Below are 22,053 nucleotides of genomic sequence, written 5' to 3'. Positions count from 1 at the left end.
AGGATGTCCTTGGATGCATGCCACCACCCGCATCGTCCGTGGCCCATTCCATCCCGAGAGAGCATGGAGAGAAATCACCGGTTGCGCCTCTTCTCCGGTCGTATTTTCGTCGTAGCGCTCGATGTCGCCGTCTTTAGATCCTTCTGCATCTTCCAAGTGATCGGCTTCGATTAAATAAGCCTGAGGGGTCTTGCACCGGTGTCCTGGGGAGAACTTCTCATTGCATTTAAAACAAAGCCCACGTTCCCGGCGCTGTTGCATCTCCTCCCAGGTGATGCGTCGGATGGGTGTCGGAGCCTGTAGCCGCGGTGCAGTTGTGGATGGGCCCTGGGTTCTCGGAACATTGGTTACTCGGGATGCCACGCCGCGGAATGCCTTCCGCTTCTGCTCCAGTCTCTCCTCCCGCATCCGGGCTATCGTGACTGCTTCGCGCAAGGAGTGAGGTCTCCGCATTCACACCTCCTTTGCGATCTCCTCCTTGAGTCCTCCGACGAACGTGCCAATGAGTGCGTCTGGCGGCCATCCCCGAACTCAGTTAGCTAGTTTTTCGAACTCCTGTTGATACTCCCGCACAGTTCCATGTTGCTGAATTCGGGATAGCTTCTCGTTGAAGTTAATATACTCGTTGGGTCCGAAACGGGCCAGAAGTTCCCGTTCGAACACCCTCCAGGTGATTACAACTCCCTCATCCTGGGACATTCGCCGTAACCACTGCCACCAATGGTTGGCTTCCTCGTCCAAGTAGAATGAAGCGGTGGTTACCCGCCGGTTAGCGGGTACTCCTTGGCCATCGAAGAACTGCTCAGCTCGATCGAGCCAAACAATCGGATCGTTACCAGTAAACCGTGGGAAGTCCATTCTGGGATGACGTTGGATCCCCACGATGTCCTCCGTTCGCCCAAGGGCTCCTTCTCGTGATGATGGGGGTAGTGATGCCGTTGGTTCAAACGGCGGAGGGGACTGCGCTGTAATTTGGAGGTGACGGATAGCCTCCAGGACCTCAGTGAGACGCTCCTCCATCCGTGCTTCTAAGCCGTGCAGCTCTTCTCGCATGGTGTTCACGTCGACTTCCAGACGCTCGATCCTTTCTTTATTTGACATAACCGGCTCTGATACCAGTTGATAGGACCCAGCTCTCCTTCACGTCTCAGATCAAGGAAAGGAGAAGTAGCAAGGGAAGAAAGGAAGGGATCTTTATTTTAATAGGCTTCGGAAGCTAGGAAAGATAGATACAGGCTCTACTTTTCTGGGTGAGAGCAACCCGATGCATGCAACTATAAAATACTCTACTTCGGGCGAGAGTAACCCCCAATGCAACTAAGAGACAAGAGATAATACCACACCCTCAGCTACCATCTCACCCCCTCATTTATTCCCCATGGGTGACCTCTTGATAACTGACGTGCGGAAAAGTCGGATGTCACTTCGGAGGACTGTTTCCCACTTCCGACGTCGTGGCCTCGTGCATGGCGTTCGTTCCCTCCTTCTCCTTCGCACCCGAACTGCAAGTGGCTGACCTCTTCTTTTCCTTTACCAGGCTCCCTGCGACTCCGGCGTCTTCGTGGGAAACGTGATCGATGGTCGCGAGATAACGTGGGTTCGGCCTCCGAACTCGTCGTGGTCTGTCGATCCCATCAGTGTGCTGCTTCAATTCTTGCATGAAGCAGTGATTGGAGAATTGGGCATTTTCAGTTCCTTTTGTCAGACGTCGAGCTTTGGTGTTTCATGCTTATTTTGAATTAGACTGACAACTGAAAAAGTATTTGATTGGAAGAACTTTTCTTTGGTCGGCTTTGATTTTTGCACACCAATAAACTTTTCGAAGATCACAAAATGCTGGTATATCAATGTTATACCAGCATCAAGGCATCATCATCGCAGGCATCAAGGCATGGCACGGCATGGCTCTGTTTGCGCACCCAGGCTGGCATCAGCCCTCAATCCACAAAATCCAAGTTGATCTTGAGCTATTGTAGTTCATTAAATACAAGTCTACATGTATTAAATTATCAAATATAAAAGTATTCAACATATAAAAATTTTAAGATCTGAATCTTTTCAGAAATTATAATAAAAAAATTTAGAAATTAAAAAAAGAAAAAAAAACTCCAGCAGCATGCGCTGTATGAGTTCCTGTGCAAGTTTGCAGCGTATAATTGGAACGGTTGTATCAAGTTTGCAGTTTATAGTCATCAATTATCATGAGAGACATGTGAGGCAGCACCGAGAACGGGAGATTGTTGCTGTGGCGGCAGAACAGAGAAAACAGGAGAAAGAGGGAGGAAGAGAAAGAGGAGAGGAAGGAGAGGAAAGAGAAGAAGAAAATAAGGGGAAGAAATCTTAATTTACTTCATTAAATTCTAATCATAACCAGGTCCATATATATAGGGCCCAAAATAAGAAAATTAACATAAAACTCCTTATACACAAATAATTTTCAATAAAATCCAAAATACTACAAATAAAGTCTTACAACAATAAAATTACAAGCCCAAAAATAAAAAAATAAAATCTAAAATAAAAATGGTGTAATAAACGGACGGATGATCATCTCTGATGTCCCCATTACATGATTGTTTGGTAATTTGTTTCTGTGTTTTTGTCAGAAAAAAAACCATTTTTTCTGTCTTTTGCTGACTATCTTGATAATGTGACCTCCTGAAATGCCATGTTATTCTTTGTCAGATTTGCCCTTTATCTCCTTCCAGCCATTTGGAGGCATATGTGGAGTTTGGACTGCTTGGTATTATTCCTACCAACCACCCACAATGACACAAAACATTGAAAGGTGGGACTTCAAATCATAGAGAAGAACACGTGCTGAATTATCTGTTTCTTGGACCTCATAATTTTCTTTTTTCCTGCGCTACTCTTTTAACTCGTTATTCTCTATTTTTTTAATAAAATTTGGAGGAAGGTCTTCCTTCCTCCACTTGCATAAAAAAAAAAAAAACAAAGAAAGAGGCCCACAAAGTAATAGGAAATAATAAGCACCTTTTCAAGTTAGAAATAATTGAGTTTTTTTATTGCATCGGCCAAGATTGTAGTAGAACAATGATTTGATTTAAAAATTTAGTACTGTTGGGGATGGAGGGGGCTAGGGACTCAGTTCTACATCGGTTGAGTAGTGGAAAGTATTGTGCCTTATTAAGAAGGAGTACACCCCTTTCCTTGCGAGGCGCCTTTTTAAAGGGCAAAGCCATGAGAGGTGACGGCACCCAAAGAGCCGACGAGGCTCGAGCATGACCGAACCCCAAAACGGACAATATCTTGCACGGGAATACAATCTCCTTTTCTTGCTCTAATAGATGGTGCGGTGAGCGTGGACCCCCTACAGATCCCTCACAAATCCTTCCCACTCGGGAGGCTAGTGTTGGAGGTGGAAGGGGCTAGGGATTTAGTCTCACATCGATTGAGTAGCGGAAATAATTGTGCCTTATTAAGGAGGGGTACACCCCTTTCTTCGCCAGGCATCTTTTTAAAGGGCAAAGCAATGAGGGGTGATGGTATCCAAAGAGCCGAAAAAGCCCGAGCGTAGCCGAACCCCAAAGCAGACAATACCTCACGCGATGACGCAATCTTCTTTTCCTGCTCTAATGAGTACCATCTAATATTTCGATTTTTTTTTTAAAAAGATTGCATGGAAGATCAGGTAGTTTCAATGAGATAATGGAACAAAAGTATAATGCACAGAAGATAGTTTTATTGATAAGTTGTTGCATTCGGATTAGCGACGCATTCGGTTGGAAGTCCTACGAAGGAGTTCTTAAGAATATCATTAATTGGATCGCCTATGGCAACCCCAACCACCTGCACCCTCTTTCATCCATCATCTCCCCCCTCTCACTCCTTTGTATTCTGTTTTCAGTGTGCTCTCCACCATCAATGGAGGAGCTTTGTCTCAGAACTGGAAGTTGGCCCTGAACTATGGTTCAACCTGCAAGCAATAGCAATGCCTTCTATGACTTCGATAGTACGACTGTAAGATCTAGCAAATATGCTACATTTGTTTAGCCAGATACTGAGAATTCTACGGTCCAATTATGAAAATAACCAATATCCCCTGTAGCTTGTGCTCTTGGAAGAGGGTTCTGACAATCCACGTCAGCCTCAATAACTTTTTTCTAATGCAAGTCTTTGAATGGTCTGAATTGAGAAGGCAGAGGATGGGAGTAGGAAGAATCAGAATTCAGTATGACTGTTAGTGACACAATACCAAGCTCTTCCATCCCTTTTTGTTGATCAAACTGAAAGCTTCATGTTATAGTCATCAACTATGTACTACATATCTTACCATTCTCAGTGCATTTGTAATCTTTTTCCTTTTCCTTTCAATTAACTCTTCCAAAAGCTGCATCTCAGCCTCAACTCAATATTAGAGCTGGCTCTATTTTCATATGTTAAGAGAACTCATCCTCAATGGAAAGCAATACGCTGTTACATAGCTTTGTACTCTCGAAAGATATAGAACCAAGATTCGCCATCTCACAACTGGACCCATACCGGCACCATCCTACTACAATATCGGTACCCGATGTAGTATGAGGAGTACCGAGTATCGTATGGTACGAAACTGTATACTGATTCGATATTGATATGGTACGGTACATTTGGTACAGTATGGTATCAAACCAGTATAGCAAACTTTGTATGAAACAAAAGTCTATCTTGAGAAACGGTGGCAATTGCTAGCCAAGGGGCTTTGTTGTTGCACCAATGAGTGATCGGATGCATCTGTAACCATATCAACAGAGACAGATATCCTGTCATCAGCAATTGCCTCATCCTACTTTCTCCCAGTTGCAGTGGCGATGCCAGCTTCAGCATTGTAAAAATTCGGATACCTGGAGATGCTAGCTTGCAGCCTTTCAGAGGTTAAAAGTCGACATTCCATATGCTGGGACTCTGTTTTCCTTTGTCAAGAGATTCTTGCCTTCTTGGGCTGGTAAAAAGCGGAGGAGGTTACGGAATGTTAGCTGCACTTAATATTGGGAGTGTTTGATGACGAATTGAAGCCGGGTGACTAAGTTGGAAGTTTGTGGAAGATTGGAAGAGTAGAAGAGTTGATCTGGAAACAGTTTAAAGATTCCTGCGGCAATCGTTAGCAAGTATTATTTCTCAAAAAATTAAAAAAAAAAGAAAATCATTACCAAGAAGTTGGTACAGCATATTGGGAGGTGGCGAGGTCTCTTGAACCACCGTCTACTATGATAGAACATTCAATTATGTAGTTTGTGGGCAATAAAGTTTCATATTAGTTACAATATATTTATGGCACATATATTTATGCCAGAGGAAATACATTGACAAGATCTCTCCTAGGAACAGAGATGACACTACTTCAAATCTTACATGCAAACTCACCAATCAGTTTGGGGTAGATGTCACATCATAATTTCAATACCAATTCCTATCCTTGTTTTTGATTGCCCTAAATAACTGAATATACTTTTGAAACATTCATGCTTGGTTATTTTATATTATAAATTAGTTACATTCTGTAGGCGATTTGGATGACTGCAATCAAAAGCTTTCCCAAACCATAGGCCTGGTGCGATAGCTTGTGCAAACAACAATTTATCTTAGTGGGAAGTCATTATCTAGCCTTGCCAAAATATCTATTTATCTTGTCAAGATGGGAGGCTTACAACTTTAAACCATTTGTGATATTCCATTAGCTTGATTGACATGTAGTAACTAAGGTATATAAAAAAATTAGCTGATATAGTGCAAGTGAGATTGATGATAGATTGTAAGAAATATTTAAAAATATAATATAATGTATCTTAAAAAAACATATTGACCTATATGCTGACATCGAGTTATTCGATATCTTGTGGTATAAAGATTAAATTGGCCACTATAGGGAATTGATATTCATATAAATATTATATAGTAGGGGGAAATTAAGCTGCAAAACATGGCTTTATTTCCTTTTTATCTATAGTCCCTATTTATTGGATATTTTATTCTTGGCCCTTAGTTTTATAATTTTAATGTCTGATTGATGTGTAATTTAGGTTTAGTTGCATGTAAAATATAAATAAGTTTTGCATAAGAAAGAAGGTCTAACTGTGTCCAAAGGACTACATGTAGAATGGCTAAGTGTGCAAGGTAAGGTTTTCAAAGATCATATATGTGTCATCTTTGTAAGTGATTGAGACTGAGATAAACCAAGATCTTGATTTATCTTAATTGAGATAAAAGAAGAAAATTTTACAAAAACCAAGATCTTCCAAGATATTAGTTGAGCTTTTAGAACAGATATATTGGAATGATAAATCCCAAATTAGCAACTGCTCTTAAACATTTAATGTAATTTTTTTTACTAAAAATTTATTTAAGGAAGTAAAAAGGTTATGTGTGTAAAAATATTAGTCAATATGTTGGTGTTATATCGGCTTTTAGTTTGGAAATTATTGATTTAATCAATTGAGTAGAGTTTCCTGCATTGATCGAAACTAAAAATCTATTTAATTAAAAAAGGCTAAGTAAAAATAGCAGTCGAGATGCAGGGATGAAAACCTTTGGTGCAAGGACTAATCATCATATTAGCGAAATAAAGGTACATCTAAGTGTTAAGTCTTGCTTTATCTTTTGGCTAGGATCATAATTTCTCATATTGGCCAAGATTAGGGACACTATAAAAAAAATCTTAATGCCTATTTTTCTTTTGTTTCAAGTGCAATCACCAGGTTAGTCATGTTCAAACTATTAAACATACTTTCCCCAAACTCTAGATATTAGAAAAATATTAATAATCAATCTTTCGTTAAGCTGTGATTTAATGGTCCTTGCATGTAAGCAATTTATGTCCAGTGGTGCTTAACCAGCTCAGTTATTTTTGCACAGTTAAGGGTGTATGAGTCAGATCCAATCCCATTTAAGTCCAGGTCTACCATCTATATCCACTCCAACTTGCCTGCAGATTGGGTGAGATTTTGGGAGAAACCGGCTAGGTTGGTTTAGGTCCAAGTGTAATGCTATATTTTTAGGCTATGATCAAGGTCAATGTATTTTGAATAATGCTATAGAGCTCCTGTTGTGCATACAAACAATTCTCTTGCCATGTGGCAAGAGGTATTGGTACAAGCACGGTATTTATTGACAAACATGAGGTTTTGTTGATTATAACTTATAAGTTGCTAAATTGATGATTGTGTACGTGTGCCGAGAGACTTGAAGCATTTTCCTTGTACGTCAGGAGAAGGAATATTTTAGAAAATTGCAAAACCCTCAGATTTTATATAATTATTATCTAGGCACTAAAAAAAAAATTATAACTAGTTGCTCGAAGAAGATTTATCACATTATTTTGCCATATAAGTATTACAAGAGCTGTTAACCTATCCGATGTAGGACTATTATTCTTCAACATAATATGACATATTAATATATTATATTATATTATACTATTAAAATAATTATTATAAGGTTTTGTAACTTATAAATTATTTTAATTAATTTTGTTTTTGAGATTTGAATCTGAACTTTTCATCGTAAAAAATTATCTTTTCAACGTATTCAAGCAAACTTTTTACCCAAAAGCTCTAAAGTAATCTTTATTTAATTTTTAGAGGAGTCCAAAAGCTGTGTCAAATTTTTTACCATATTTAAAACTGCTCAAAAGAATTTCTGGTCTCCAAGAACTGGCATTTGGTACTGAAAAAATAATGCCAATTTTTTTTTTTTCTTGCTAAACAAAGTAGGTCCTTTGGTGATCAGGAGGGGTTAAAATAAGAATTTTGCCTTTGATCGCTCAGAAAAACCATGAGTTAGATGAGTCCCAGCCTTCCAGGAAAGTTTTGCGGGAGATGGAACATTTTTCAATTATAATTGACACAAGTAGGAAACCAGATCCCTCGAGGTAGCTCTGACAACAAATTTATTAGTGGAACCGTCACACCCACAACCAAATACCTAGCTTATTGCTGTTTTGACACATCAGCATATTGTGAGCATAACTGAGGGAGGACGAAAATCAAACAACCATCAGAAGCAAGGACTAGAGATAATGTTCACCTCCGGGGCTGCGGATACGCCCCCTCCTCTCGAATATTGCAATGGATACGCTCGCCTCAACGGAATATTGCAAAGGATACCCTGGTTATTTATGCGCCAATAAAAGCATTCACTTTCCGTCTAATCAGATGAATAAATTATAATTTTTTTATAAATATCTTTATAAAAATTTAAATTCATATAAATTTTTTAAAATTTATATTTATTACTGTCCTACTATAAAACATTGATTTTGCACAAATATCTTTAATATAATAATTTTTCTAATATCATTAATAAAAACTATATTTATTTTAACTAAAAATAAAATAAAATTTTAAAATTATTTTTTATTCTGTTTTTTTTATATCTATTCATTAAAAATATTTTAGTTATTTTAATTGAAAATCATGAATATAAATATCAAATTTTAAAAAATATTTATATAAAAGTTAATATTTAAAAAAATATTTATGAAAATAAATTAATTTCTAATGGTCAATTTTTTCGAACTAAGTTCCCAGTCCTACGTGTTCTCGTCGCCGGAAACATGAATTTGGAATTTCACTCTGACGCAATCTAAAAATATCCCGTTTTCCTGCTGAACGGTGGATTGCAACGGCACACTGCTCAAACAACACGCCTCGTAAGTTCCCCAAATTAAAACCACAATCGCGTGGCCTGCCCCTCCGGAACCCCTTTACAAAAACTTTACGACCCACGTCACCGGGACCACCAACCTGGTCTTGGTTCGTCTCCACATGGAGTCGTATTTAACGAAAAGGACGTCTGAGAGACAGGTGACCTGAAGACCACCGTGCCAGGGCATTAGCCGTAAATGTTGTCACTTTTAGGGGCGAACTTCTCGCCCTCTAACCATGAATTTAATGTTCCTCCTGATGCTGTTGGCTCGTGAGTCGGTGTCAGTTCCGTAATTCCGTATTCTTTCGGGGGCGTCTTCTCTGACAACCTGCTCGCCTTCTCGCGCCAGCGAGTGCTCTTTCCGTCTTCCAAACAAAAATAAAAATAAAAATAAAAGTAAAGAACCCTATAAGAACTAGGATTCTTAGAGAGAGAGAGAGAGAAGATGAGAAACCGGCGGCGTGTTCTCTAATCGCTGCTGTCTCCCTATTCTCCTTCTCCTCCTCTTCTATTCTTTAGCGCTCGCAGAGGTGGGGGGAGTTCGGTTTTCTCCTCTCGTCTCTCTCGTTGTTTTGTTTGTTTAATCTCTCCCTGCTTGCTCTGTTTTTTTTTTTGTTTTCTTCTGCTGGCTTGTGTCCACCTCGCCCTTCCCTCGGAAACTCCATTCTTTTCTGCATAAAAGGGCGTTTGGGGTCTAGTGTATGTTGCCCTGCCCCTTTGTAACGCCTCGGGTCAAGAAAGGAGAGCCTTTTGGGTTTTTGCTGGTATGAAAGCTCTCGCCTTTCCCCTTTTCTCCTATTCTTCTACCTCCCGTTCCTTTTCTTGGTGTCCTGTTGCGGAATCGTGCGGGCTCTGATTGGTCTTTTTTCGGTTTTCTTGGTTTTGATGATGCCTTGTTCTTTATTATTGTTGTTTGGGTGGAATATGGATTCATGTGGCTGATTCTGTGGCTTTCTTGATGTTTCTTGATATGGATTCTTGTTTTTGATCCAATTTAGAGTTTTATGGGGGAACCTTGATTGTTTGGTGGAAAAAGGGATTAATGTGGCTGAGAATTTTTGATTTCTTGATGTTTCTTGAAACGTATTCATATTTTTGTGTGTCTATTTAGTGTTTTTTGTGCCCATTTTTGATTGGTTCCGTTGTTTTCTCTTCTTCTCTGGTGTAAAGTTTTTTACATGCGAGTGTTCTGTTTTTACATGCGGTGTTGATGGTTTTCCTGAGCAATGCGTCTGGAATTTATGCTGAAACTGGGCATTGGTGATAGTTATACAATCTTGTATTTGACATTGCTGTCTTTTTTTCCCCCTTGAACCCCCTGCATCTGCTGAACATCAGTCCTTGATTTGAATTCGGGAATACAGAGTTCGCTGAACATGTAGTCTTGCACTGAACCAAAAGATGCTTTTGTGTGGCACAAACTTTTTCCTGCCACAGTGAAAGTGGAGTTGTAGATTCAAGAAATCCCCCATTTACAAAAGTTGTGTTCGGGAGTGTGTTTTGGCTAAGACTTCTTTGTTTGCTTTGTTTTTCAAGTTTTCTGTATTACAGTGTAGCTCTTTTTCACTCTCTGACATGTGCCTCAATTAAATTAAAAACAAGTGTTACAAGTCCAATAATTTAATTCATGTTTATATATTGGACTTTCATTGTGTCCATGGATATAAAATAATATATGTACAAATATTACTGGATTAACTATAATGGAATCTTCATCACAAATGTGGACTGTGATTAAAAAAATTGCTTGTGATAAAACAAATTGCACCTGTTTGATTATTTACATAGAGCATTTTATGAAAAACCACATTCCTGAAGTATCTTGAAGAATCATCTCTCATGCCCCTGCTGTTCGGAAACAGCAGGTGTAGATTGGTTTGTATCAGTTTAGAAACTTTTTTCATTTAGGACAACCTATCTGTTAAATCATAAATGCTAAGGTTGACACGTTTTTTCTGTGGATAGAACTAATCATGTTTCATCATAAATGCCAAAGTGGACATTTTATCTTTCAGGAGAAAACTATTTCTGTTTCATCATAAATGCTATGGTTTATTTGTAACTGATCGTGCCTTAAAATGATAATTAACTTAGAAAGGCAAGAACTAACCAATTGATTTGCCAAAGTTGGCTTTCATTTGTGTCAGTACTCGAGGATTTTAAGCTGTCTTGACAGATTTAGAAACTGAGAAGACTAACTATTGTAGTTGGGCATTCTCATACACAATTTGATATATTGTATAACAATGCATATATCACACATATTTTTAGGCCACAGCGGTTGCTCTTGTTTCGGTATGCAAGAGGGGCTTTCAATGTTATCTTTCATAGGTATATGCTTAATAATTCTGTTTCTATCGAGGAGTGTGAAATGGGCTTGGATATCTCAAAGTAAGAATCTCTTCGTAATACTTTAGTTGCTTAGACATTTAAATAGTCTATCATGTGGTAGACAGTGGTATCCATTTCTTTACAAACTTAATACCATGTCCTCGGTTACCATGCCCTTTTCTTTTTATGGAAGACTGTTGTCATGGTATTTGCATTTCTTTCTTGATGCACAGAATCAAATTATTTTTGGGTGCTTGGTCTTCTGAAAAATGCACTACATTGCTCTAATGCAAATTTTATGTTACTACTACGTTGACACACTTCTTCTTGTATATATTATTATTTCTACTGATAATTGTTAATTTATTTCATGTAGGCAAGCAAAACATTTGGATACTAAGCATGGCTAGCGACCAGATTATTGAGCTGATGGCACCATCTGGGCTCTTAACTGGCATAGAGTTTGACATATTGACTGATGATGATATAGTAAGCATTTTTTTTTTATTCCAACTGAGGCTTGCGGTTTTATGCTCTTTCCTGTTGCATTCCTGAAGTTTTAGAAAAATTGTATTTCATTGGGATCTCATGCTAGCTTAGCTTGGTTGCGGAGTGTTTAAGCTCTCTCTTTCTCTCTCTCCCCCTCTCCCCCCCTCTGATCAGTTTTCTTACGGTACTTATACTTTATTTTTTTCCCATTGCTTATTTCTACTGAACTTTCTGTCATGGAACTGTTTCATTTGCTACTGCTTTTCTACTTATAAAATCATCTTACTCTGCATTTTTTTTATGATTTTTTAGGAAAAAATATGTCATGTCAACATTGTAGAGAGCAATGATGTGACTAATGCTAAATTGGGCTTGCCAAATGCATCTTCTCGTTGTCAAACATGTGGTTCCAAAAACACAAGAGATTGTGAGGGTGGGTCCATGTTTTGCAATGAATATTACTTATATGACTTTTCTTCCTTTTATAATGGATTTTTCTGAGTATGCTAATATTGCTTTATCAGGTCATGTTGGATTGATTAAACTACCAAGAACAATTTATCATCCATATTTTGTAACAGAAGTCATTCAAATTCTGAACCAGATCTGTCCTGGTTGCATGTCCATTAAGGGAGACCTACAAATGAAGGTGAGCTACTGTACACTTTGATGTGAATTTTGGTTGTGTCATTCAGATAAGTGATTTGAATCTATTTATAATTTTATTACTACTCTGCATTTTAACTTACTATAGAATTTGAGTCAGATTACCTTTTGCTTCTTCATGGCTGTAATTTTTTAGTGAATTGACCTGTAAATACTTTTTTTCCTTTTGACTTTTGAGATACTCCTTCCCCTCCCCCACTTTTTTCATGTCTAAAAGGTTTTTAAAGGTGTTGATGTTTGGAATAGAGATGGATATGGATTATTAGAATACTGCTTTGCCATGCATATTTTTTCTTTTGTGCTATACAACTAAAGAACTTTTCTAGGATATGGTCACTACGCACTTCTATGTTTTGCTAGTTGCCTCTTGGTTGCTTTGTATTTTGCTGAAGGTGCCATACATAATAAAGAAAAACCTCTCCTGTATAAAAGCTTGTACAAGTTCGCGTTTTTCCGTGGAAACAAAATTAGAAAAGAAGTGTTAAAACATAACACTTAATAATTTTATTGCTTAAGTTGTATGGGAAGAAATATGATTGTAATATTAATCTATACCAGCCACAATTACAGATTTTTGGTTGACCTCTTAGATCTATTTTTATGAGAATAAAGTATTAACAATTAATATGCATTTTCTAGACACTTTTCAATTGGAGCGTGAAATTCACATGAGTCATGTTTTTGAAGATGTTAAAGACATATAATGATAATGAGAAACAGTTCCGTTAAAAGTGAGATCCTGAATGATATGCTAAATCTGGCTGAATGAATGTTTATCCCTAATGCTTGACATGCCAAGATTAGTCATGCTAGTGATCTAGGAATCCCTTTGGTTATCGTCTTCAATTGGTAAATATGTGGTTGTGGATGACACTCATATAGAGATGTCACTCCCCGAACTCGTCACCTGGGCCATCCACGTGACACGGCCGCGTGAACCCTAGAGCGATGCCCTAGAGATCATGCAAGGCCTAAAATGAACAGATATCCATTAACTCAATGGTTAATAGCTAAATAATCTAGCTAAATAATCTAACTAAATAAATCCACTATATTCAAATAATAAAACCGATTCAATTACTAGATATCTAATTGTTCGTTTGGCATTAGAAAATAAAGTAACTATAGACTCCATCACTCAAACTCTGCGCCCGACCCATCCGAGACTAAGCATCCTGCAACTCTAAAAGGAAAAGAAAAGAAGTGGCGTGAGCTTTATAGACTAGCAAGAATTTTCCCACATCAACACCTTTATAATAATAATAAATGAGAGATTATCAAATAACTATTACTTATATAAATTCCATGCCACAAAATACTATAATCATAAAACGTGCATAGCAAACACACATCTTTTAATGCAATAAATCACATCAAATAATTATCTCAAAATAGCATCTATTGGATCTGATAATATTTAGGTTCTTAGCTCTGGACTACCTCAACCATGTTTCCAACATGTGGTGGGGCATCAAGAGTGCCATATTTCTGGCTGTGGCGGGGCATTAACAGTATTGCGTTTCCAGCTTGTGGCGGGGCATTAATAGTACTGCGTTTCCAGCCGTGGCTGGGCATCAACTACATTTCCAGCCCGTGGCGGGGCATCAATAGTACCACATTTCCAGCCTGTGGCGGGGCATCAACAATACCATATTTCCGACCTATGGTGGGGCATCAACAATGTGCCTAGCTTAGAGCAGCACAACCATACAGATGTACAATTCAATTACGTGCTTGTTAAGTAAACATAATTCAAGATCATACTCTCTTGTAAAAATTTGATGAACACATGTACCCAAATCGAGAATTAGTTATATATGATAATAAGTCCATAAAGATCCACATGTACTTAATAGATAAGTATATAATAAGTAGCCATCATATACTATACAAAGCAAAATCACCAATGCACAAAATAGCTTTTATATATAAGCGTTTAAGTACAGCGTACACCGATCTACTCCTTGATCTACGAACTCGGGCAACATTTTCTTGCCTAGACGGTTGCTCACCTATAGAGTTGGATTTCATCATCAGAATAATCATAATCGTCAATGGGTTATGGTAAATGATCATAACAAGGTCAGCCCGAACACTCTCCTAGAGCCACATAACGCCGATCTGGAACTCTCCTAGGGCCGTATAATGTAGATCTAAGAGATCTGGGACCCCTCCCAGGTTCAAGGGTCATTTAGGACCCATAAATCCATAGGCTTTATAGAGAGAGGATGAGTGATGAACAGAGAAAGAGAGAAGAGGAGAGAAAAAAGGAAAGAGCAAGGAGAGAAAAGAGCGAAAGGTCCCTCTCAGAACCTAAGACTCTGACGAGCGCTCAACTAAAATCTCCGATGAGCAAGAGAAGAAGAAAAGAACCGACAGTGGTTAGTGGTGGTGATTGGCAAAAACCTGTAGGTGGTGAGGCAAAAGAGGGTGTGGGGTTCTTTAAATAGCTGTTGGAGGCTAGATTTGCTAGCCCTTGTAGGACATTGGGATGGAGGAGGAGTCTGTCTTCTACTCCAAGTCGAACAGAGCTCTATTCTTTTTTTCTGTCTCCAACTCCAATTTTTACATCTGGGCCAGTCAAGTGGACTAGGCCTAGTTCCTTATTAGCCGGGCTGAGTGCTACAAGAGAAGAGATCAAGCAAGTGAAGCAATCATGGATATTTTGTGCGCTTCAGATTTTTTTACACTTTTTCTTGTTCTACTTAGAGAAACAAGTTGGATCATGCATCATAGTGATAACACTGACCCAATTTTTGTGCAGCTAAATCTAGTCATTATGTGAACAAACCATGAGAGAATACAAAGTGCTTTGAGTATTATTTATAATTAATGGTGGTATAAGTATTTGAACTTTGAAGCGCTTTAGTGAACTTTTACGTTAGGGGAGCTAAACAATGTTCTTATCCTGGTGCCATTTATTTGAACCCAAGAATGCAGTAAAAAACAAGAAATGCCTAATTGTGTTGATAATTTGGCAATATTAGACTTTCATCTAGACAATCTTTGTGGCCTAGTGGCTTTTATTCTGACCCTACAATGCAGTAAAAAATTGAGAAATGCCCAACTGTGTTTACAACAGACATTCATCTGGACAAGCAGCAATAGTAAAATATGTCAGTTAAAGGATTAAGGATCACCATGTGATCAACATAAAATGTCCCTATTTTTCGATGCTCTGCCCTATGTTCATTGCTGAACAACGAAAGGCATGAAGACAATGTAATATTAGCATGTTTATAATAAACAAAATTCTTACTTGGTGTTAGAAACGTGAACATGATGTCGAATCATAGAAAAATGCCATGATGCAATATAGTTCAACATAGTAAGTGTGGAAATATAGTCATTTGAAAAACCTCTAGAAAACTAGTCAACATTTACCATGATTGTAAGAAATCTTTAGCGATTACTTTCTGATCTATTTGAGTTATAGAAGTGACCTCAAAAAAAAGCTAAGGTGAGCATTGCCGACCTAAAAATATGTTGCTGTAAAGCGATAAATGTGGCCACATATGAATTGATCATTTGGATGCTTATGATGATATTTAATCTGGTATATTTAACAAACAAAAATAAATAGAAATTTTGTTGACTTCAATGGATGAATATGATGTTAGCTGTTGTTGGATGACATTTTGATAGTTTTACTTGCTTGATTCTCCTCATTTTGCTATTCGCAACATGATAAAAACTAAAGAAGCTTGGTTCAATATTCATTATTGATAATATTCAAGGGTTGGAGCAAAATCCGCCGGACCAACTGTACCGACATACCGGTGGGCACCAGTACTGGTTCAGTATCGGTTCGGTACCAATTGGAATCGGCACTAAACCAGCCAACAGAGCGAACGCGACGCGCGAACGTGTAAAAAAAAAATAATGTGTGGACGCAAAAAAAAAAAAACAACGCGCGTCCGCGCGCGTGAGCGCATTAAATGCCCACTCTATGTAATTAAATGGCCCACGCGGGCTTTCAGCCGACGTGGGCAAGCTATCCTGCGGGCAAGAATTGCGCGCGGGCGCGATTCCCTACTGGGGAACCGGCTGCAGGTGCGGTTCCCTATGCGGGGAATCGCGCGCAGGCACGAGCTGTGCGTGGTTCCTAGCGCGGGTAACTGCGTGCGAACGAGTTTCCAGCGCGGGGAACCACGCGCGGATGAGTTTCTAGCGCGGGTAATCGTGCACGGGCGCTGTTCCTAGCTTGAAAAATTGCTTCCGGAGAACTGCGTGCGAGCGCAGTTCCCAGCTCGATCCCGCGCGGGCGCGCTGCCCCGCGTGGTCCCTCTTCTCATGCGCGGGGAAGCCGCATTTGGGCCGATGCGAATCGGATCGGTTCGTATCGGTACACAGCGAAAAATGGTCGGTTCGGGCCCTATAGCCGGAACCGTTTTTCACAGCTGAAGCGTACCGATTGGGGCTGATACTGGTACGTTATGCGTTGAACCGGCCGGTTCGGGCCGGTTCAGTAGGTCTTGGGTTGGAGTATCTGTGCTGGCCTGGCATTGGCACGATAAGTATCGCGACATGCTTTACATGCTATTCTATGCCAGTGATGGGCATTCATAGGCACAACAACATGGCAAGTATTGGCATGCAGCTTGTACATTCTATTGCCTTCTACTGCTGTGGCATTGGCACAGTACATTTGATGCAGTTACATTTTGACTGACACTCAAATCCATGGATATAATAACCATTACTATACTTATGCTGCAATTTTTTTTGGCAAGTACTCTCTCTTTCCATTCCTCACATCTTTCTTTTTCTCGGTTGTTCATATATTTTTTTCCTTTACTTTCTTCTTTTTTTTTTCCTTTTCCCTTCATTTATATCAATTGCTATTATGTTATTCTTAAATTTTAAGTCAGATTTATCTCAGTTGCTTACTTTGTTCTATATTGGAATAACAGCTTACAGATTATGCATGTTGGTACTTGCATGTGAATGTACATTGTTTTAGAAATAAGCTAGTATATTTATCCACTTGACATAGATGACAACATAAATAATTGTTTACACACATTGTTTCTTTTCACTTAAACTTCCCCAAGTTTGTTTCCTATAAAGCCTAATATTTCTGTTTTCATGTCTATTTTCTATCATAAATGTTTTCCTATGGAAGTTTCAGTAACTCTGCTGATGGATTCCCATAGGAAATTGCTGAGATTAACTGCCTGGTTTATTATGTTTTCCTGTGATTATTCTAATTGAGTGCCTTAACAAGTTCTATTGATTTAAAATTTTACAATTACTAATATGTTTATAATCTCTTTAGTCGTGTTCCGCCATCCATGTGCATTTGTTTCTCCCTCCATCACTCTTTCCTTGGACTTGCAAGGGGTTTTGAGTCTAAATCTTTGACAAGAATCCTAGGGATCCACCAAGGGTTCCATGGATCTGGTCAAGTTTCAGTTTGGGTAGTCAAGATTGCATAGGACCCCCACCCAACACATACCAGGTTCATATTGTGCATATATTGGGAGTCCGTGTCCTGAGGGATTAGCAATCTTTGTAACTCCAATTCACATTATGCCCTCAAAATCATTTGCTAATGACACATGTTCAAAGTATAATTAGTAATTTTGTAAGAAATTCGAAGAGTGTAACTGTAAGTCTATGCTTTATATACTTGGTAAACGTGGGGTCTGGATGGGATTCATAAAAATCAATCCTGTACTTATATATAACAAGATCAGGTTGGCCACGTCCTGGTGGTGTATACTTTTTCTAGACTTGGATCTGGACATGAAATGTCTTATGGGTCTATTTTTGGACCCATACCCGATCCACAGGCCTGTGGTTGAGGTCAGATTTGGGTTGTTCCTGTCAGGGTCCAGGTCTAAATGTGTTGCTCATATTTATAAAAATAAAACTCAGTCATTCATGTAGTGATCACTTCCTTGCAACATTAAAGGAGAAGCTGGATGTGTGGCATGGAAGGATGGCGACTGGAACACTGGACTGGTTGGGTGGTGACTGAGGGGAAAAGAATGGTCATATAGAAGTTTCTACTTTGAACTGACTTAAATCTTGGGGTGACCCTATTTATTAATATAAAAGCATTCATGTTAACGGATATCCCTCAAGTATTTATTAATATTGGCCTTTTTTTCAATAACTTGATATTGCATATTGTTTGGGTGAAGCTTTTCTTTTCTCCTTAAGGGGCTATTGCTTGGTGCAATGGCAAAAAGCCTGGGCTGACAAGTGCAATGGCACAGGTTTGAATCTTGGGGCAGCCACTTGCCAGAAAAAAAGGGCTAAATGTTAGGTATGGTTACGACAAACAAAACTGTGACTGGCACCTTGAATGAATTTAAGAACACAGAATCATTTATCATTTTCTAGTATGATGAATTGAAGTATCTGAACTTATGATTCAATCTAGCCCATGGAGAATCTTTGAGGTTTGCCCTTTAATGTTTATGCATATTCACAGGATTCATTTGATTTAGAAACTTGGGAGAAATCCATTGGAGAAGATCACATTTCAGAGGCTTTTGGCAAAACCATCGCTGCTCTCAGGAGAAAGTTTTTGAAGTTATGCAAGTCCAAAGTGTTATTTTCTCCTCAAAGTGTTCTAGATCATGCCAGAAAATTCTACTTGAAGAAAAGTTTGGAGGTTGGAAAGGTAATTTATTTGCTATTTGGGTTCTGCATGTAAATCTCTTCAGGGAAACTTTTTGACCATATTTTAACTAAGTTATATGGATACTTCCATTCTTTGGTCTCTAACTATTTGTAGTTCACCAAACTTAATCCACACAACTTCCAATTTTGCATACTCTTATGCTTGTTCAATTCTATTATATGATATGACTAACCGAATTAGAGCTAGTAAGTAAAACCTCTATACTTATATTTCACGAAAACCTTGTTGATGCTAGAATGGTTTGACTGAATAACATTTATTTGCTATTTCTGTTGACTTCAATTACGAAGACAATCCTCCCTGATGTTTCTCTTGCATTTGGGTCTCTCGAATGTGACAATTTAATTTGCTGATTCCTGAATGTTCAGAAGTATATTGATTTAGAGATCTGATGTCTCATCTTTACTGCACATTGTATTACTTTTCTGGTGGAATCTTTTCATTTACCGTACAATTGCATGTTGATAATGATGGCTTTCCTCTTCTATTGCATGTACTGCATTGTCAAAGAAATGGGCGAAAACGGATGCTCAAGCAACTTGTAAATATTGTGCTGTAAGTCTAGTGGATTTTTGTTTTCTGAACTAAATATTTTTGTGGAATTAATTATGGAGAAGATGCTTATTTTCTTAACAGAGGAATGCAACTGATTGGTACCCTGCTGTGAAGTTTAAGTTACTTTCCAAGGACATGTTAGGGAAGAAAAGCCTTTCAGTAATAGCAGAAGTTAATGACAAGCTACCAAAGAAATTTCAAAATAAAAGTCTGGGCGATGTACTGCCTCAAGACTTTTGGAGCTTTGTCCCTACATTTTCGCAGCAGCAAGAATCAAATGCTAACAGGATCACTGTGTCACCATATCAGGTAAGTCTTTCTTGCCAGTTTGATATAAGAATAATTCCATGCAATTCTTCCTCATCAAATCTTTGCCCAAAATTTTGTTGATGTAGCTTTTTTTTGCAACTAGTTATTTCTGATTCATGGAGTTTCATGTTATTTTTTCTGGTATACAATTGGTCGATACAACCAAATTTACACTTTGAAGGATTCTGTTGGCTATTTATGCTTGTACATTTTAAAAGTGCATTCCAATGTTAAAATAACAATTTCTGTAACCGTATAATATTGGTTTGGTGCTACACTTCAAGGGGTTGGAACAGCCAAGAAAAATAAGTTCAACTTCCATAAAACTCTGCATCAACTTGGTAAACTTAAGAACCTGAGCTCGTAGAACAAAATATATTTGTACAATGTCTAAATGATGAATAATTTATGAGGTAATGAAGTTCCAAAATTTTCCATTATCTTTTTTGCTTGTACTACGCTTGTGTTCAGTAATTTTCAGTTAGGGGTTTAATTTAAAGTTTAAATTAGTGGAAAATTGCGAAAGGTGTTATGTCGGTTGAAGAGTCTAGTTGCATTGATTTCTTTAGAATTCCACTTCCGCCGGTTCGGAAACTTTTTCATATTTTTTTGGACAAATTTAGGTCATCATGTTTTTGTCACTCATGTTAATGTATGCAGAATCGGAATCCAAGGGAATAAACAGAAGGTTTACAGACTATTACATGAAAAATGGAAGGCTATGTTTTCCATATATTTAACAACAAGGATCTTCTGTACCAAGATAAAGATTATATTATAAAATATAAGGTAGCAATAGTGGCCTTTATCATATCAAACTTAGACTCCTTCATGGCTGAATGGGTAGAATTGGCCTTAAAGAATTTGACCAAAGGTGCTGATGATGCATAAGCCTTTTGTTGTGCATGTGACATAATAAGCTTCTTGTCCTAATCTTTGTGAGATGATATTTCTGGATGCCTGATCGTTTTGATGAACTTGGTTGATGATCTCACTGATGAGTGCAAGGTAAAGACTAAGGCTAGGATGACAAGAAAAGTAGGGAAGCCATGTAAGCTAAGTTTTATTGGCTAGTTATGCCTTTTCAATTTTTTGTCATTGGGTCATGAAAAAGTGTTCTCTTTCCTGATTGCTAAGAACTAGCAAAGGTTGAGTGAAGGAATACAACAATTTAGCCAAGGGGGACGAGGCTGTTCTCGCCTCACTTGAGCGGGTAGGAGCTTGTTATTCCTGAATGCAGATGGATTATATTTTCTAGATCCCAACTTGGATTTCTTCTGATATGGGTCCGTAATTTGGGCATTAATACGACTCAATTCATTATTCAGGTTTGGTTTGTCATAAAGATCCAGGGAGTCAACTTGATTCTTTGGGTTTCAAATAAGAACGAGAAGACTGTTAAGGGTGTAAAACATACTATTTTAATCCTTAATATATCCTGCCTAATATGACTTAATGATGTTAGGAATAAGGATTGTGGTTGACTGATTGAACCAGCAATATATTTTGAAGCAGGGTCATCACATATTTGGACCTAAGATCTCCTTTGTCCTTAATTTGTCACTTTTTTACATGGGGCATCAGGTTTTCTGTGTTAGGAAAAACAATGATTGGGATATTTTAAGCACCAATGGTCCGATTGGCACCTAAAATTGAAATATTAATGATGCATTTTTTGTGCAGATTGTATGACCTTTTTTCCTATTCAATAGTATTTTTTGGAATTTTTTTGACCATATGCATTCCTATTAAAATGATATGATTGAAAATTAAATCTCCATTTTGTGAAATCAAAATTTTATTCTATCTGCCTTTTCCTGTTAGGATAGTTATTGTTGGCGATTGTGACAGCTACTAATTTATTCCAAGGTTATACCTACCAAACTGCAAAAGTCTGTAACGAGTGTACCATACCATACCGGAAGGAAACCTGTATGGTACAGGGGCTTGATATGATATCATATCGGCCCTTGGTATGAATGTTTGTTCTGACTTACACCCTTATTGCTATGGCACCTGATAGATTTATTCTGAAAGTATCATTTTCAGCATTGATTTGTTCAAACGATGGGCGCTTTTTTCAATATAATGTTAAAGAATGATGCCAAAGTCTGATATTATTGGATATCAGCATTATTGAAACCTTGCTAGAAACTGACATTTTATTTCCAAGCTAGCCGAAAAGTTTAAAGTGTAATCCTGATGGTGAGATTTGTTTACACATCAATCTTGAAAGGTTGTTGATTTGTCCACTGGTTTCACATTTAATATATTTTGAACAATTTGATAATTATTTAAAGATTCAAATGTTATGAAACGTGTTCCTTTTCTCCGTCATATCTATTATATACTCTTGTCCAATGAAGATTTTAGTTGAAATGATATTATTTTTCATTTTTTAATTT

The 22,053-nt window shown here is 38.1% G+C and overlaps 1 protein-coding gene across 2 annotated transcripts in view; it reads left to right on the top strand.

Annotated features, from left to right (window-relative positions):
• The first annotated feature begins 9,070 nt into the window (after positions 1-9,070).
• The window catches only part of LOC103716854 (DNA-directed RNA polymerase IV subunit 1), a 32,620-nt gene continuing 19,637 nt past the window's right edge, over positions 9,071-22,053 (top strand). For both annotated transcript variants that reach the window (XM_017845140.3, XM_017845138.3), the window contains exons 1-7: positions 9,071-9,407; positions 11,351-11,463; positions 11,776-11,896; positions 11,988-12,112; positions 18,572-18,763; positions 19,295-19,339; positions 19,421-19,648. In XM_017845140.3, the coding sequence (XP_017700629.1) occupies positions 11,377-11,463; positions 11,776-11,896; positions 11,988-12,112; positions 18,572-18,763; positions 19,295-19,339; positions 19,421-19,648 (798 nt within the window). In that variant the 5' untranslated portion in view covers positions 9,071-9,407; positions 11,351-11,376. The remainder of the gene's footprint in view (positions 9,408-11,350; positions 11,464-11,775; positions 11,897-11,987; positions 12,113-18,571; positions 18,764-19,294; positions 19,340-19,420; positions 19,649-22,053) is intronic.

Source organism: Phoenix dactylifera, chromosome 2 (assembly GCF_009389715.1).
Source record: "Phoenix dactylifera cultivar Barhee BC4 chromosome 2, palm_55x_up_171113_PBpolish2nd_filt_p, whole genome shotgun sequence".
Lineage (NCBI taxonomy): Eukaryota > Viridiplantae > Streptophyta > Magnoliopsida > Arecales > Arecaceae > Phoenix > Phoenix dactylifera.
The sequence above is the reverse complement of the archived record's forward strand: the minus strand, read 5'-3'. Positions and strand labels throughout refer to the sequence as shown.